At 53.5% G+C, this 13,871-nt stretch overlaps 5 protein-coding genes across 5 annotated transcripts; 3 read left to right on the top strand and 2 right to left on the bottom strand.

The window, feature by feature from the left end:
• The first annotated feature begins 932 nt into the window (after positions 1-932).
• COCSADRAFT_35244 (uncharacterized protein) lies at positions 933-2,822 on the top strand. Its single transcript, XM_007699423.1, has one exon. It carries the CDS (start codon positions 1,106-1,108, stop codon positions 2,543-2,545), a length of 1,440 nt encoding a protein of 479 aa, XP_007697613.1. The 5' UTR covers positions 933-1,105; the 3' UTR covers positions 2,546-2,822.
• Positions 2,823-3,422: 600 nt separating this feature from the next.
• On the top strand, positions 3,423-7,248 carry COCSADRAFT_35243 (uncharacterized protein). Its single transcript, XM_007699422.1, has 5 exons — positions 3,423-4,427; positions 4,478-4,856; positions 4,906-5,336; positions 5,402-7,037; positions 7,090-7,248. Exons 1-5 carry the CDS (start codon positions 3,549-3,551, stop codon positions 7,128-7,130), a joined length of 3,366 nt encoding a protein of 1,121 aa, XP_007697612.1. The 5' UTR covers positions 3,423-3,548; the 3' UTR covers positions 7,131-7,248.
• A 984-nt stretch (positions 7,249-8,232) lies between these two features.
• Positions 8,233-10,848, top strand: COCSADRAFT_301866 (uncharacterized protein). The gene is made up of 4 exons (XM_007699968.1): positions 8,233-9,032; positions 9,150-9,431; positions 9,492-9,721; positions 9,771-10,848. The coding sequence occupies exons 1-4, from the start codon at positions 8,470-8,472 to the stop codon at positions 10,385-10,387; spliced, it is 1,692 nt and encodes a 563-aa protein (XP_007698158.1). The 5' UTR covers positions 8,233-8,469; the 3' UTR covers positions 10,388-10,848.
• Positions 10,849-10,857: 9 nt separating this feature from the next.
• COCSADRAFT_198141 (uncharacterized protein) lies at positions 10,858-11,540 on the bottom strand. The gene is made up of 2 exons (XM_007699967.1): positions 11,260-11,540; positions 10,858-11,156 (listed from the first exon to the last, which is right to left on the bottom strand). The coding sequence occupies exons 1-2, from the start codon at positions 11,411-11,413 to the stop codon at positions 10,957-10,959; spliced, it is 354 nt and encodes a 117-aa protein (XP_007698157.1). The 5' UTR covers positions 11,414-11,540; the 3' UTR covers positions 10,858-10,956.
• Positions 11,541-11,986: 446 nt separating this feature from the next.
• On the bottom strand, positions 11,987-13,744 carry COCSADRAFT_35240 (uncharacterized protein). The gene has a single exon (XM_007699421.1). The coding sequence runs from the start codon at positions 13,682-13,684 to the stop codon at positions 12,212-12,214; it is 1,473 nt and encodes a 490-aa protein (XP_007697611.1). The 5' UTR covers positions 13,685-13,744; the 3' UTR covers positions 11,987-12,211.
• Between the last annotated feature and the right edge of the window lie 127 nt (positions 13,745-13,871).

The raw sequence follows: 13,871 nt of genomic DNA, 5'->3' as shown, positions 1-13,871 counted from the left end.
TGTGATCGAAAAAGGTTCAAGTTCACTATTCCTTCCCGTCACATCCAGGTGTAAATCGCGGCTCGGCGTCAGAGGGTCTCTCGGCTTTGCTGTACATCACCGCTCAGTATGAGGCTTGGCCAAAGTAAACATTGTGGGGAATGAAACGCTCCGCTTCCTTCGACCGTACTGTATCGTATTTTGCACATCACTGTCGCCATGCTCTTGCGACATGTCTTTTGGCGAGGTGGGGATAGGCGAGTGAGAAGAAGACTGGCCTAGGTCAGTCTAAAAGGCTTATCATTGCTCAAACGTTAGTGCGAACGCTGTATCCGTAATGGGCTGATCGAGCACCCGTCGTAGGCAAGTACATGTTTGTACCCCTGGAGGAGACTATCGAAGTAGTAAACAGCGGGCTGTAAGCTAGTCCTTCTGGGCTAAGCTGCACTCCCAAAAAAGCCAGGCCGACCGTCAAAAATAGCTAGCTTTTTCGCTCAATGACTCGATTGGTTCACGTCGCGAGTGAATCAGGAGAAACACCTCTGTAAACACGATGAATGGCAGCAGGCGGTGGTGAGAAACCAGGTTGTTTGCGATGCAGTGCTAGGGTTATTGGCTCTGACAAATTTCTTATCGCGCGCCTCTTGCCAGGCTCCCTGTCAACGCCCATGTGGTCCCCATTTCCTCGAAACTAGAAGACTGAACGTACCAATTGCTAGTACACGGCGGAGAATAACCCAAATAGCGACTTCCACAGGCGCTGATTGGTGATAATGCTTCGATACCTGCATGTGCCTGAAAAACGACCGGCGACTACAGGTATGACAATTCATCCGGGGCTAAGATAAGGTTTAGTGGACTAGTGCCATTAGGTACAACCGCCAAATCCTGCCACACGAGAAGAACTGAGCTAACCGACCATGCTTGTGGCGCTTCCCATGACATCGATCTCGAATCAGTCAGTAGTTGAGAAGCGAGACGAGAGCACTGAGCGAGGCCCTTGTTGTATATAAGAACGTCTGCTACATGGCACATCATCTCATCATCAGCACTGGTCTTCACCACCTTCCAATCGCTTTCACCCTTTTGATACTCTCGCTACAACTATTTCACACGCTCACTCACTATGCGTTCTTACCACCTTCTTGTGGCGACTGCCGCCCTTGTAGCGGCCTCGCCTGCTCCCCAAAGCTTCGATGCGCCTGAGAAAATCGTCAACGATGTTGCCCAGGGCCCCAAGATGGGTGTTATTTCCGAGGTCGGCAAATACGACCAAAAGAAGGCTCTCGCTGTCGCCGCTGATGCCGGCTCCAAGCCTGCGGCTGCTCAGGCAGCCAAGAGGAATATTGAGGCCCGCTCCCCTACCTTCGGTTGGTGGGACTGGTTCAACTCTGGAACTGCTCAGACCTACAACAAGCCCCAGCCCCAGCAGTACGGCAGCAACCTACCTCCTCCTCCTAACCCTGTCTACGTAGCAGGTGGTGCTCTTCCTACTCCTCCTCCCGTTGGTGGCAACCCACCAAGTGGCCCTACTCCCACCCAGCCTCCTACTCCTGGCAATGCTCTGCCTACTCCCGGCGAGTCGTCGACCAATCTTGCTCCCTCCTCTTGCGCCCCAGTCGACTGGATCAACACCTGGTCCTTCACTGCTGACCCAGCCTGTGCTACTCAAATCGAGGTCGGCACCTACTGTGGATTCATCAACCCTCTCGACCCTTGCGCTGCTCAGCCCAACGCGTACGGACCTCCCACCGTCCCTGACACCGTCGATGCTTTCAAGAACAACGATGTTTACCACAAGATGGCCACCTCTGCCCAGACTCCTTCCGGCTGGGACAAGGCGTTCACCGACTTGAGCGCCTCCGTCTCCGGCAGCGGATACCTTGGATACTTCGAACTCACCAGCTACGACCCTCTTACCTGCGCCAAGAAGTGCGAGGCGACCGAGACCTGCACTGGCTTCAACGTCTTCGTTGAGCGCGACCCCAAGTGGAACCCTGAACAGTGCTCTTGCAAGGAGGCTGACTCTGTCACCCGCTTCAAGTGCACTCTCTGGGGTCAGGATGTTACCAAGGAGTCTGCCACCAACAACGGCCAGTATCAAGCCGGTTTCGAGGTCGTCATTGTCGCTTCCAACGGATACAACAAGAAGAACTACGTTCCCCCTACTCCTCCTTCTTGCAGCAAGCCCCAGTCTTGCGGCAAGCACTTGATCAACCAGCAGCCCTACTGCATCGGTCAGACCACCATCCCCGGACCCTTCGACCCTGCCCTCTGCGCCGCCTACGCCCAGAAGCAGAACGAGGCCAACAGGAAGCAGGGCTGGCTCGCTCAGTGGATGTCCCTCTTCGGCTACAGCAAGAGCGGCTGCGTCCAGTTCCAGGCTGCCTACCTTGAGAAGAACGGCGTCGGTTTCGGTACCCACTGCCGTCTCTACACCAGGAAGTTCACCCCCGCCCAGGCCAACCTCGACATCAGCATCAACACCCAGAAGAAGTGGGGCTGCCAGAAGTCCTTCATCTTCGACGTTGATGTCAACGCCAACTTCAACTGGGGCAGCCGATAAATGCTGCCCAGCATTCAAAACAACCAGCAACGACTCATGTTCCCAACCGGGTGAAGACGCATGAACCAGGAATCCTGATCGGATATGGTGGATGTTAATGAGTAGCTAATCTTTGGTCTCGGAGTTTTCAGCTTTTGCTTTCCATGTATATACCAACCTGACTTTACCTTGGGCCCTTGTCTGCCCGCCGCATAGTCGCTCCTTAAAATCGTTTATAGCAACGCTTGTAGTCGTAATGTATCAATAATTGCATTTGGCAAACCAAAAAGTCCGCCCTTTTCCCAACTGCTGTGAATGTGTGATCCAATGTATGAATGCTCTGATGTTGGCTGGAAAGAGAATAGCTGCCCTTTGTGCGTCGTGTTGTGCAAGGAAGCGATTATGTCAGCAAGGTGATTGCGTCAGAGTCTGGATGAACGGAAGACGGGAAGAAGAAGGCCGAGTGGTATTCCCAAAGAGAGCAGGAATCCAGAGTGTCGGGACGCATGCCCCACAGCGCGTGATCGCATGGCACGGGCTCGTGGGAACGACGCGTTCACCCCACTTCTATACAGATCAGCGTGCTCCAGAACTGAGGAAAGGTAGGCGGCGAAACTCTGAGGGCTGAATGCGGCCCTTTTATTTGTTTTAGCGCACTTGCAATGGCAGTAGTTGGAAGCGTAGAATTATTGTGGTACGGCATGAGGGGTACTATAAACCTGGGGTTAAAACGTGGGGTAGGTCGTCACGCATAGAGGGGGATTGTCCAAGTGCGGGGAAGCTCACCCCCCGTCTCTTCTGATTCGGTGCAAGGCCAGATGAAGGCATGCGCGGAACGCGGCCCAAAGGTACCACCCCTTATGTACCTTCAAGGTGGCTCGCAAACCGTGGCACCTTCAGTGCTCTCCTACACGGCGCTGCGGGAGTCTACAGCTACCACCCTTGCCATTGTTTTTGAAATTGACTGCCAGCAGATGCGGGCACCGAGCTTCTTCTCTCTTTGCTCGCCTTCTTCCGAGACAGCATGAGGTCCTCAGCATCCTGTCTTGCCGGGTGCAAGACAGCCGCTTGTCCGCCGCGGGGCAGCGTGCTTGCTGCCTTGAAGCCGTCAGTTGCAAGATCAACGCCTGTGTTTCGACGTGAGATCCGTTCCAAACACACTGGCATACAGTTTGGCACCACTGGCATACGGAGCCTCACCCGTCCACTCCCGCTGTCCCTGCAGCAGCACGTCTCCCAGGTCACTGCTATTGCGCGCTATGCATCCCATGCACCGGAGCCGCACGATGAGGAACTGCCCACGTCACCGCCTTTTACAGCAGGCCCCTATGCCAATTTGACCATTGGCGTGCCAAAAGAAAGTTTTCCTAACGAGAGGCGTGTGGCCATCACGCCACAGAATGTCAAGCTCCTCCTCAAGAAGGGCTTTTCCCGCGTTCTAGTCGAGCGGGGTGCGGGGCAAGAAGCCCAGTTCTTAGATGAGGCTTACGAGCAGGCTGGTGCCCAGACTGTGGACCGCCGAAGCGTCTTCTCCCAGAGCGACATTTTGCTCAAGGTGCGGGCGCTCAGCATCGAGGGCAAGGATGCTGAGGCCGACGCCATCCGAGAGGGTGCCACTGTCATCTCCATGCTCTATCCCATGCAGAATAGGCCGACTGTCGAGCGCCTGGCTTCTCGAAAGGCCACTGCATTCGCAATGGACATGATTCCTCGCATCTCTCGAGCTCAAGTCTTTGATGCGCTAAGTTCCATGGCAAATATTGCTGGATACAAGGCTGTCTTAGAGGCTTCGAACCATTTTGGGCGCTTTCTCACTGGCCAAGTCACTGCTGCTGGAAAGATACCTCCTTGTAAGGTGCTTGTGATTGGAGCTGGCGTTGCAGGTTTGAGTGCTATTGCTACTGTGAGTATGGTGTAAGCTTGAGGAAGAAGGCTACTAACCTAGGAAAACAGGCCCGCCGCATGGGCGCAATCGTCCGCGGTTTTGACACCCGCTCTGCGGCACGTGAGCAGGTCCAGTCTCTTGGTGCTGAATTCATTGAAGTCGACATCAAAGAAGATGGATCTGGTGCTGGCGGCTATGCCAAAGTCATGTCCAAGGAATTTATCGAAGCTGAAATGAAACTCTTTTATGAACAGTGTCGAGAAGTCGACATTGTAATCACCACCGCCCTCATTCCCGGAAAGCCTGCCCCTAAGCTCATCACAAAGACAATGCTCGGTGCAATGAAACCTGGTTCCGTCGTAGTCGATCTGGCTGCTGAAGCCGGCGGCAATTGCGAAGCCACAGTTCCCGGAGAGCTAGCCCAATACGAAGGAGTCAAGGTCATCGGTAGGTGAAGGCGCTTGCTGAAGATGTCCGATGCTGACTGTGTGCATAGGATATACTGATCTCCCATCCCGCTTGCCAACTCAGTCGTCTACTCTTTACTCGAACAACGTGACCAAATTCCTGCTTTCGCTGACCCCAAAGGATAAGAAGGATAAGTACTACGACGTTGATCTCACCGATGAAGTCACTCGTGGAGCCATTGTCACCTACAACGGTCAAATCCTGCCCCCAGCGCCACGTCCTGCTCCCCCACCGGCTCAGGCCAAGCCTGCCCCATCACCCGCTGACCAAGTCGCAAATACTGTTGCTTTGACGCCGTGGCAGACTCAAACTAGACAGGTAGCAACTGTGACAGCCGGTATGACCGGCGCGCTTGCCCTCGGAAAACTTACCGGCCCACTGTTCATGTCCAATGCTTTCACGTTCGCTCTGGCCAGTCTTATCGGTTATCGCGTTGTATGGGGAGTAGCACCAGCATTGGTAAGTGATCGTTGCACAAAGGGCATGTAGAAGACAGAACGCTGATATCGTCAACTTGCACTTAGCACTCTCCATTGATGAGCGTCACGAATGCAATCTCTGGAATGGTAGGTGTAGGAGGTCTGTTCGTGATGGGTGGCGGCTACTTTCCGGAAACAATTCCACAAACGCTCGGAGCTTTGTCGGTGCTACTTGCATTCGTTAATGTCTCAGGCGGTTTTGTCATCTCCAAGAGGATGCTAGATATGTTCAGGCGCCCCACGGACCCCAAAGAATATCCCTGGTTATATGCTATCCCGGCAGCCTTGTTTGGCGGAGGCTACATTGCGGCAGCTTCGACTGGTATGGCTGGTCTTGTGCAAGCAGGCTACCTTGTCAGTAGCCTCCTGTGTATGACTTCATTATCAGGGCTTGCATCGCAAACGACTGCTCGCCGTGGGAACATTCTGGGTATACTCGGTGTATTCTCTGGTATCCTTGCTTCACTAGCGGCCGTTGGTTTTACACCCGATGTGCTCACGCAGTTTGCTGGATTGGCTGGGGTCGGTACTATTGCTGGCCTTGTAATTGGACGGCGGATCACTCCAACATCTCTTCCCCAAACAGTGGCAGCGCTACACTCTGTTGTTGGTCTTGCTGCAGTCCTGACTAGTATCGGTAGTGTTCTTGGGCACACTGGTGACATTTCGACCCTCCACATGGTTTCGGCATACCTTGGTGTTCTCATTGGTGGAGTCACATTCACTGGGTCGATTGTAGCCTTTTTGAAGTTGGCCGCAAAGATGAGCTCGAAGCCATTGGCACTGCCTGGCCGTCATGTCATCAACAGTTCGCTGCTGGGTGCCAATTTTGCGACCATGGGTGCGTTTTTGGCGTACGCACCAGGCGCGCCTATGATAGGTGCGGCATGTCTTGTGGGCAATGCCGTCCTATCTTTCATCAAAGGTTACACGACAACGGCTGCCATCGGCGGAGCGGACATGCCTGTGGTCATCACTGTCTTGAATGCGTATTCCGGGTTCGCGCTCGTCGCTGAAGGATTCATGCTGGACAACTCGCTGCTAACGACTATTGGCGCTCTTATTGGAGTCTCCGGCTCTATTCTCTCGTACATCATGTGCGTGGCCATGAACAGGTCGCTCACGAATGTTTTATTTGGTGGCATAGCGCCAACAGTGCAGTCTCAGTCCAAGGTTGAAGGGGAGATAACCAAGACGACGGCCGACGAGACAGCCGAAGCCCTTGTCAACGCAGAAAACGTCATCATTGTAGTAGGATACGGAATGGCGGTGGCCAAAGCGCAATATGGGCTTGCTGAGTTTGTGAGTATGCTACGTGCAAAGGGAGTCAATGTGCGCTTTGCTATCCATCCGGTCGCGGGTCGAATGCCTGGCCAATGCAACGTTCTGCTAGCCGAGGCCAGCGTGCCCTACGACATTGTGCTTGAGATGGACGAGATCAACGACGACTTTGCTGACACGGATGTTACACTCGTGATTGGTGCAAATGACACGGTCAACCCGATTGCGCTGGAGCCCGGTAGCGCAATCGCAGGCATGCCGGTTCTGCACGCGTGGAAGAGCAAGCAGGTGGTGATTATGAAGCGTGGTATGGCCAGTGGATATGCAGATGTGCCGAACCCAATGTTCTTCATGGAGAATACGAAGATGTTGTTTGGCGACGCCAACGACAGCTGCAATGGTAAGTCAAGCTGCAAAGTTTGGGTGTGAGGCATGTGCTAACGACGGGTCAGCTATCAAGCGCGCGCTTGAAGAGAAGATCAAGGGGTTGTGAGTATGTATATATGTAGATGGGAGCTGTCGGGTGGACTGTGAGTGTTTTGGGTAGTTATTAGTTGTTGTTGGTGAATGTTTGAAGTGTTTGCACATTTTGCATAAATGGCGAAGCGCCAGCCACATAATAGCTGGCTGGGCACATGTGAGACGACGTGATGGCGCACAACCAACGCCCCTTGTCATCACGGCGACAAACAATCTTCTGGTAATTAATCGTCACTGCCATGGGTTTCCGCTGTGCGAAGAAAGTGGACTCGGGTGTCGCAGCGACCCTTGATCCTGGTCGTGGGCGGGAGCCGTGTTCCCGTGACTTGTGATATATTAAGTAGTAAACAGTACATAAGTACTGTGCTTGGCGACACCCACTGTGAAGGTTGTCTAGTGCCTAGTGACAGTATGCGACGGCCTCGGCTTAGGGCTTACAGGTGATAATATGGGTGGGAGGTGGGATGTGAGTGGCTGGAGGAAGCTGTGGTGGGATGATGCATGGAGGACAAGAGCATGGACAGGCGAGGGCGTGATGATGCAGCGAGCGGGACCCCTCGGGCAAAAAGGAGCTAGCGCGGGTGCCTCATCGGCAGCGGATCGCACTTCTGTCACCATCGAAACCTGCCAGCACCTTGTACCCCTCTCTGTTTCTCTGCCCCAAACCTTGCGCTGAAGGCCGCTTAGGGCGCCGAACCGCAAAGAGCTCGTCGACTGTCGCTATCAGGCGAATCCGAAGGTGCCGGCCTAGGCGGCGAGGGCGCTGGCTGCCATGGCAGGGTTGTTGCAGGGCCGCCGGCGAAGTGCTGTCACGTGACGGGCGACTACGGCTGGCGCTTCGTTGCAGCGAGCAGACCCCAAATCGCGTTGCCCGCTAGAGCGTGAGGAGTAAAATCGAGTCCGTCCTGGCACTCGGCCTCTCCCACTGCATTGCCCCGGTACAGTCCTCCAGACACCCGCCCGAGCCCCAGACCATGGTCGTGTCCCCGCCAGGCTTTGTCTTCTACTCCTCCATTCATCTGATCCTCGCCCTCTGAAGCTCGTCGACCTTTTGGCCCGCTCTCGACACACCCGCTCCCGCCCTCCCAGCTCCAAACCACGCCCACCCACGCCCACCAGAGAGAGCGCCCGCTGCGCGATCCCGCCCGCCGTGCCATTGAAGTCCTCCCATCTCTCCCTCCCTCGTCGCCATCATCCTCCCCAGGCCCATCTGGTCGCCCGTTCCCGCCTCCTACCACGCCCGGCCGCACGCCCTCGCAGGCGCACCCAACCCCATCCCGCCCGCGACCTCCCTCGTCGCTCATCTACCCTCCGCCCGTCGCACATAGACACGAACGATTGCCCGACACGCAATGTCGCCGCGACGCTCATCGCGGGCCCGTACCACCCAGCCTCCGCCCAGTGGCGCATCGCACAGCAACTCGTCGTCTTCCGTCTCATCAGCGCGTACCGAGCGTGCGTCACGAACCAACACCAAGCAGACGTCACCACCAAAGTCGTCGACTCCACACTCGCTCTCCTCGGAAGAGCCCGAGGAGCCCTCTCACGATGCACAGCCCGAGCCGCCCTTGACACGCCGCCGAACACGCGAGCACGACAATGACGAGGACGAGCCCACCAAGCTCGACGACGAGCTCGAAGACGACATAGCAGAAGAAGACGAAGTCACCCGATGCATCTGTGGCTATCAAGATTACCCAGGCCTGCCATCCGACACACTCAAGGCTGGCATGTCTCTAGCTGATTTAGAGGCGCAAGCTGACGAGCTCGGTGGTCTTTTCATCCAATGCGATGTCTGCAAGGTATGGCAGCACGGCGGATGCGTGGGCATTATGGACGAAGCTGCCAGCCCAGACGAATACTTTTGCGAGGAGTGCAGAAAAGACCTCCACAAGGTTTCGACAAGTCCGAAAGGGTACGTATTCTGTCTGATGTGTTCTCTGTCGCATGTTTGAGACCCGGCGTCGATACTCGTGTTACTAGCCGATTTTTCGCGACAAAGCAAACATGGCTAACGAAATTGTCGCAACAGTCAAAAATACTCCCGCTATCTCCCCGTCTACGACCAGCAACATGGCAAGCATCGCAAGTCATCAGTCTCCAAAGAATCCGAGGGCAACTCGGCCAAGGACAAGGATCGAAACAACAGAGCAAGCGTGGATTCCTTTGGCAAGCGTAGGTCGACTATGAATAGTCGAGCCGCGTACGACGAAGATGAGGTGCTACGAAAGGTGCTCGAAGAAAGCAGACACGAGGGTGGCACAACTTCGGAGAACGGAAACCGGAAGAAGCGAAGTCGCGACGATAGCGAAGAGTGCGTTTCAATTGCTGCTTCACAAACCACTGGCATCTCAGCTGACAAGCTCTGCCACAGAACAAAGCCAGAAATCAAACGGCAGCGCACAGGTTCGCGCTCTCCAAGCAATTCGCCAGTTTTGGAGTCCGAAGACGACAGCACAAAGGCCTCAGCGCCAAAACAGAAGCCACGCGGAGCTGCAGCGAAGAGCCAGCGGGAAAAGGAACAGCGCGACAAGGAGCGCGAAAACCAACGCAATGAAGCCGCAAATAGGCGCAAAGGGCGCGCCGAGCGAAGAAAGGGCGACGGTATGTCGCAACCCGTGGCGAGATGATCCATTGGCTGACAGGTGTATAGAACTCGAAGATTCAGAGCCCACACCCACACCCGCCGCTGAAGAACATATGATGCCTCCACAAGCGACCGAAGCTACGCCGCCCGAGCCGCCTGCTGCTGAACCCAAATCTGCGCCTGCCCCACGAAGAGGCGGTCGCCCTCCCCAAAAGGCCCGTGGCCGGCTTGGGCGAAACCAATATTCGAGAGACACCGTCTCTGCCACTAATGGCACTTCACCCAAGAACGATGTGGCCCAGTCACCACAGGCAACCACTACAAACGGCGCGAGCAATGGCCACGATAGTAGCGACGGTGTAGCGGGCAACAAACCCACCAAGACAAAGAACTGGCGCTTGCAAAAACTCTCTTGGAACGACATACGAAGGCCAGCAGGAGCTATGCAGAGCTACATTGCGCAGCGACAGGTCGAGATGGCCACAGCCGAAAAACACGTTAGTCTCGCGCCTGCTGTGCAACTCACAACAGCCACAACCAACGGCGACGGCAAAGACGATGACGCAGATTTGGCCAAGTTCAAGGACCTCAGCACAACCCAGATGATGGACTTTTTGAGCAGAGACCTCGTACACTGGCAACAGATGATATCAGAGCCCATGGACAAGTCACCGAGACCATGACTTCCTCCCCTTTCCTTTTTTCTTATACTATGACTATTGCGGCGTATTTTTGGGGGAAACAAAGCCACCACTGCAAATGGGCATATGGGCGAGCATATTCCTTTCCTTCCACCCTTCTAGAAAGGCGTTTTTTGTCCTTTTCGGGTGTGGTCTGCATCTGTTTTTTTCTTGCTCGCGACACGGATACCCTCCACTTTGTGATTGTCTCTTTTTTTCTTTTTTGCGCGACGCGACGCGCTGGAGGAAAACTGGTGCGTCGAACTGGTCTTCTTTTTTTCTACTGTTCAATTGTAACCTACGACTCTCATTCCTATGGGACCTCTTTTTTCCTTTTTCTATTGATGTAAACCTGTATGTAGGGTGTGTCCTATCTGAACTTCAATTCAAAACTTTTTGAATGTTTGGGGGGATTAAAAAAACACTATGTTGAAAATGCCGGGAGGAAGGGGTGGGGAAACTTGATTAGGTTTGTTCAGTTTGGTTGGTGGTCATGAATATATAAAAATATGGCTACTATGGAATATTTATCGTTTAAACGTCAGTTACACATTACGTTTTCTTGTTTCTCTTCACTCGTCCTTGCCCAACTTCACCTCCAAAACCCCCATCCCCGGGTTTCCCTTGAGCAACTCTACCACCGCGCTTATATTGTCTTCCGTCAAAACAGTATACTCGGGCCATAATTTCTCACGCCCCTTGACGTCCCAGTGGATTTTGAACTCTTGGATTTGCTCTGCGGGGCCGTCTTTGGCTTTGTGCTTTGCCATGACTATTTTACGCAAATTAGCTTGTTGTACGCGTGTGTTTGGGATTGAAGTAGGGGGGACGGGAAAAGGAAGAAGGAAAGGGGATGGGATGCGAAGAAGACGCACATTCCGTGCAGTTCGGACTACTAGCAATGGTGCTTGTGATTTGCTTATTGAGCGCTTTTAGGGAGATTTTGGCGCTCGTGTCTAGGAGGAGGAAGTCGTGGCGGGAGGAGGGGGGAAGGGTGAAGAGGAGGGGGAGGTGGGTTGATGAAGACATTATTTCTGCCTTCCTCTTCCTCTTCTAAATATCCTTAGTTCAGCGTAATTCGTCGCGTTTTTATCCAAGTGTTCAAATTCGAAGGCTGATGTATGTATGTGAGATGCGCAAGTGGTAATCAAGAGAGTCAGGTGAGAAATGGGGGGTTGATGTAATAAGAACTTGGCTAGTTATGTTTCTTTTTTACGTCAATGTAGAACTTCCCGTCCCCTCCACCCCCCCTTTTAATTCCCTGGCCCTCTCCCTGTTTTGCGACTCCAGCGTACGTATTCTTGGTTGCTGTTGCGGCGAGTGTGAGACGGATATACGTCATAGGGTGCTAGCTAGTTTTGGTAGTGATCGGCACGTATTGGACAGGGGTACTGGTGTTGCCCCGCTTTGCTTACATGTGTGCATCTTGGGCTATTTGGGTAAGGAGGGACGCTGAAGAGCGTGTGCCTGAGGCGTGAATTGATTGCACGGGTTCTAAGCCATCATATGGTTTGCTTACTTAATGTGTGCATAGCTATGGACTACTTCTACGCTTGGCGTGATTATGTTCAAAGTGGGGATATGTTGCAAAAGAGGAATGGGGTTTAATATTATCTTTTTATTTTTATCATTAACGTCACTCTTTTAATTTTTCTAGACTTGCTAGATCAGCTACACATTTAGTGTCTTCTCATCGGTCTTTATAGCCATCTAGTATGACTACATAGCCTACACGTTCACTCATGCCGACGACACCACTCCGCCATATAATAAATGATATCATACGTAAATCATCAAAACACGCTCAAAAAACAAACATGGATCTCTCTACAGCCTCGCCTCAACTACCGGTGCCGCCTGCTCCTGACTCTGCTCCTTCTCCTTCATCGCTACCGCCTCCTCAAAGACCTGCATAAACCTCCAAACATCGCCAAAGGTATTGTACAGCGGCACTGGCGCAACGCGGATGATACCCGGTTTCCTCTTGTCGCACACAATGCCATTGTCCACCAGTCTCGCACTAGCCTCGTCGAACTTGTCTTCAGGCAGCAAGACACTGAGCTGCGCGCCACGGAAACGCGGGTCTGTAGGTGTGATAATCTGGAAGGGGAGCTCGCCATTCTTGACGTTTCGTGTGGCGATTTGAGAAAGGAGGTGTTCGGCGTAGGCGGTTAGTAGCAGCGATCTTGAGCGCAGGTCGGTCATAGATGTCTTTTCGAAGACGCTGAGAGCACCGGATAAACAGGTGAGGTCGACAATCGAAGGATTTGAGCACTGGAAACCCTGCGCGCCGGGTGTAGGAACAAACTTGTTGTCCATCTGGAAACGAGACGACTTGTCGTGGCCGTACCAGCCCTTGAGTCCCTTGTAGTGGTCGTTGTTGCCGTGCTTTTCGTGGATAAAGGCACCTGCGATGGCACCGGCTCCGGCATTCATGTATTTGTATGTGCACCAGCACGCAAAGTCGACATCCCACTCGTGGAGCTTGAGTTCGACATTGCCGGCGGCATGTGCCAGGTCCCAGCCGATTGTGATGTTGTGTTTCCGTGCATGGGCAGTGATAATTGGGATATCAAGGAGTTGGCCGCTGTAATATTGGATTCCAGGCAGCATGATGAGTTCAAGCTCATCGGCGTTCTCGTCAATGAATTTGAGGATGTTCTTTGTTGTCATGGTGTATCCATCGTCTGGCTCTACTAGAAGCATCGACTTCTTTGGATCTAGTCCGTGCCACTCAATTTGCGACTCAATCGCATACCAATCGCTGGGAAAGGGCCGCCACTCGCACATTATCTTGTGCTTCTTCTCAGTTGGCTTGTAGAAAGCCGCCATCATCAAATGCAAGTTGATGGTCAATGTGTTCATTGCAACAATCTCCGAAGGCGATGCACCAACAACATTGGCCATCTTTCTTGAACATGCAGCGGCCATGTCTTGGTAAGGAGTGATTGGCGAGTCCTCAAGGGTGGTGAAATGGCCGCCGACGGCTATTGAGCCCCATGTTTTGAGGTATGCGTTCAAGTGTTCGCCAACAGCTTTCGGCTGGAGACCCAGCGAGTTACCGCAAAAGTAGATGGCCTCATCCTCTGCACTCGCTGCCGGGTTTGCGGTTTGCGCATCGTCCTTGAGAGTCTTTCGCTTGAGCTGCGCCTTGCTGGGGACAATAAATTCAGGGCGGAATGTATGCGGTATTTGAGTACTCTCGTCAAGGGTCCGGGCAAAGTCGAATGACTCGGCATTTGCGGGCCATTGCGGCTTTTGGCCTTGGCGGAGTTGTTCGATAGCGCTGGTGGTGTCCATGGTGATCGACCAAGATGGCAGTGTAATACAACGTTCGGATGACGACTAAAAGAACTGTGTGTGAGGTCGTACTGAGAAAAAGGACACTTAATATATGCTGGCTACTTCGATTACGTCTTCTAGACTCCGGCACTTGGTCTGGCAAATATGCATTAGCCCAGCACCTTCTTCTTTTAGTCTTCCGACG

This window comes from Bipolaris sorokiniana (genome assembly GCF_000338995.1).
Source record: "Bipolaris sorokiniana ND90Pr unplaced genomic scaffold COCSAscaffold_4, whole genome shotgun sequence".
Classification (NCBI taxonomy): domain Eukaryota; kingdom Fungi; phylum Ascomycota; class Dothideomycetes; order Pleosporales; family Pleosporaceae; genus Bipolaris; species Bipolaris sorokiniana.
The sequence above is the reverse complement of the archived record's forward strand: the minus strand, read 5'-3'. Positions and strand labels throughout refer to the sequence as shown.

Bases quoted from the DNA above. Each gene is read 5' to 3' on its own strand.
- COCSADRAFT_35243 (XM_007699422.1), top strand. From the start codon at position 3,549: ATGAGGTCCTCAGCATCCTGTCTTGCCGGGTGCAAGACAGCCGCTTGT. The intron at 4,428-4,477 runs GTGAGTATGGTG...CTAGGAAAACAG, and splicing joins GTTTGAGTGCTATTGCTACT to GCCCGCCGCATGGGCGCAAT. The intron at 5,337-5,401 runs GTAAGTGATCGT...ACTTGCACTTAG, and splicing joins GGGGAGTAGCACCAGCATTG to CACTCTCCATTGATGAGCGT.
- COCSADRAFT_35240 (XM_007699421.1), bottom strand. From the start codon at position 13,684: ATGGACACCACCAGCGCTATCGAACAACTCCGCCAAGGCCAAAAGCCG.
- COCSADRAFT_198141 (XM_007699967.1), bottom strand. From the start codon at position 11,413: ATGTCTTCATCAACCCACCTCCCCCTCCTCTTCACCCTTCCCCCCTCC. The intron at 11,157-11,259 runs GTGCGTCTTCTT...TGCGTAAAATAG, and splicing joins TAGTCCGAACTGCACGGAAT to TCATGGCAAAGCACAAAGCC.
- COCSADRAFT_35244 (XM_007699423.1), top strand. From the start codon at position 1,106: ATGCGTTCTTACCACCTTCTTGTGGCGACTGCCGCCCTTGTAGCGGCC.
- COCSADRAFT_301866 (XM_007699968.1), top strand. From the start codon at position 8,470: ATGTCGCCGCGACGCTCATCGCGGGCCCGTACCACCCAGCCTCCGCCC. The intron at 9,033-9,149 runs GTACGTATTCTG...TTGTCGCAACAG, and splicing joins GTTTCGACAAGTCCGAAAGG to TCAAAAATACTCCCGCTATC. The intron at 9,722-9,770 runs GTATGTCGCAAC...ACAGGTGTATAG, and splicing joins CGAGCGAAGAAAGGGCGACG to AACTCGAAGATTCAGAGCCC.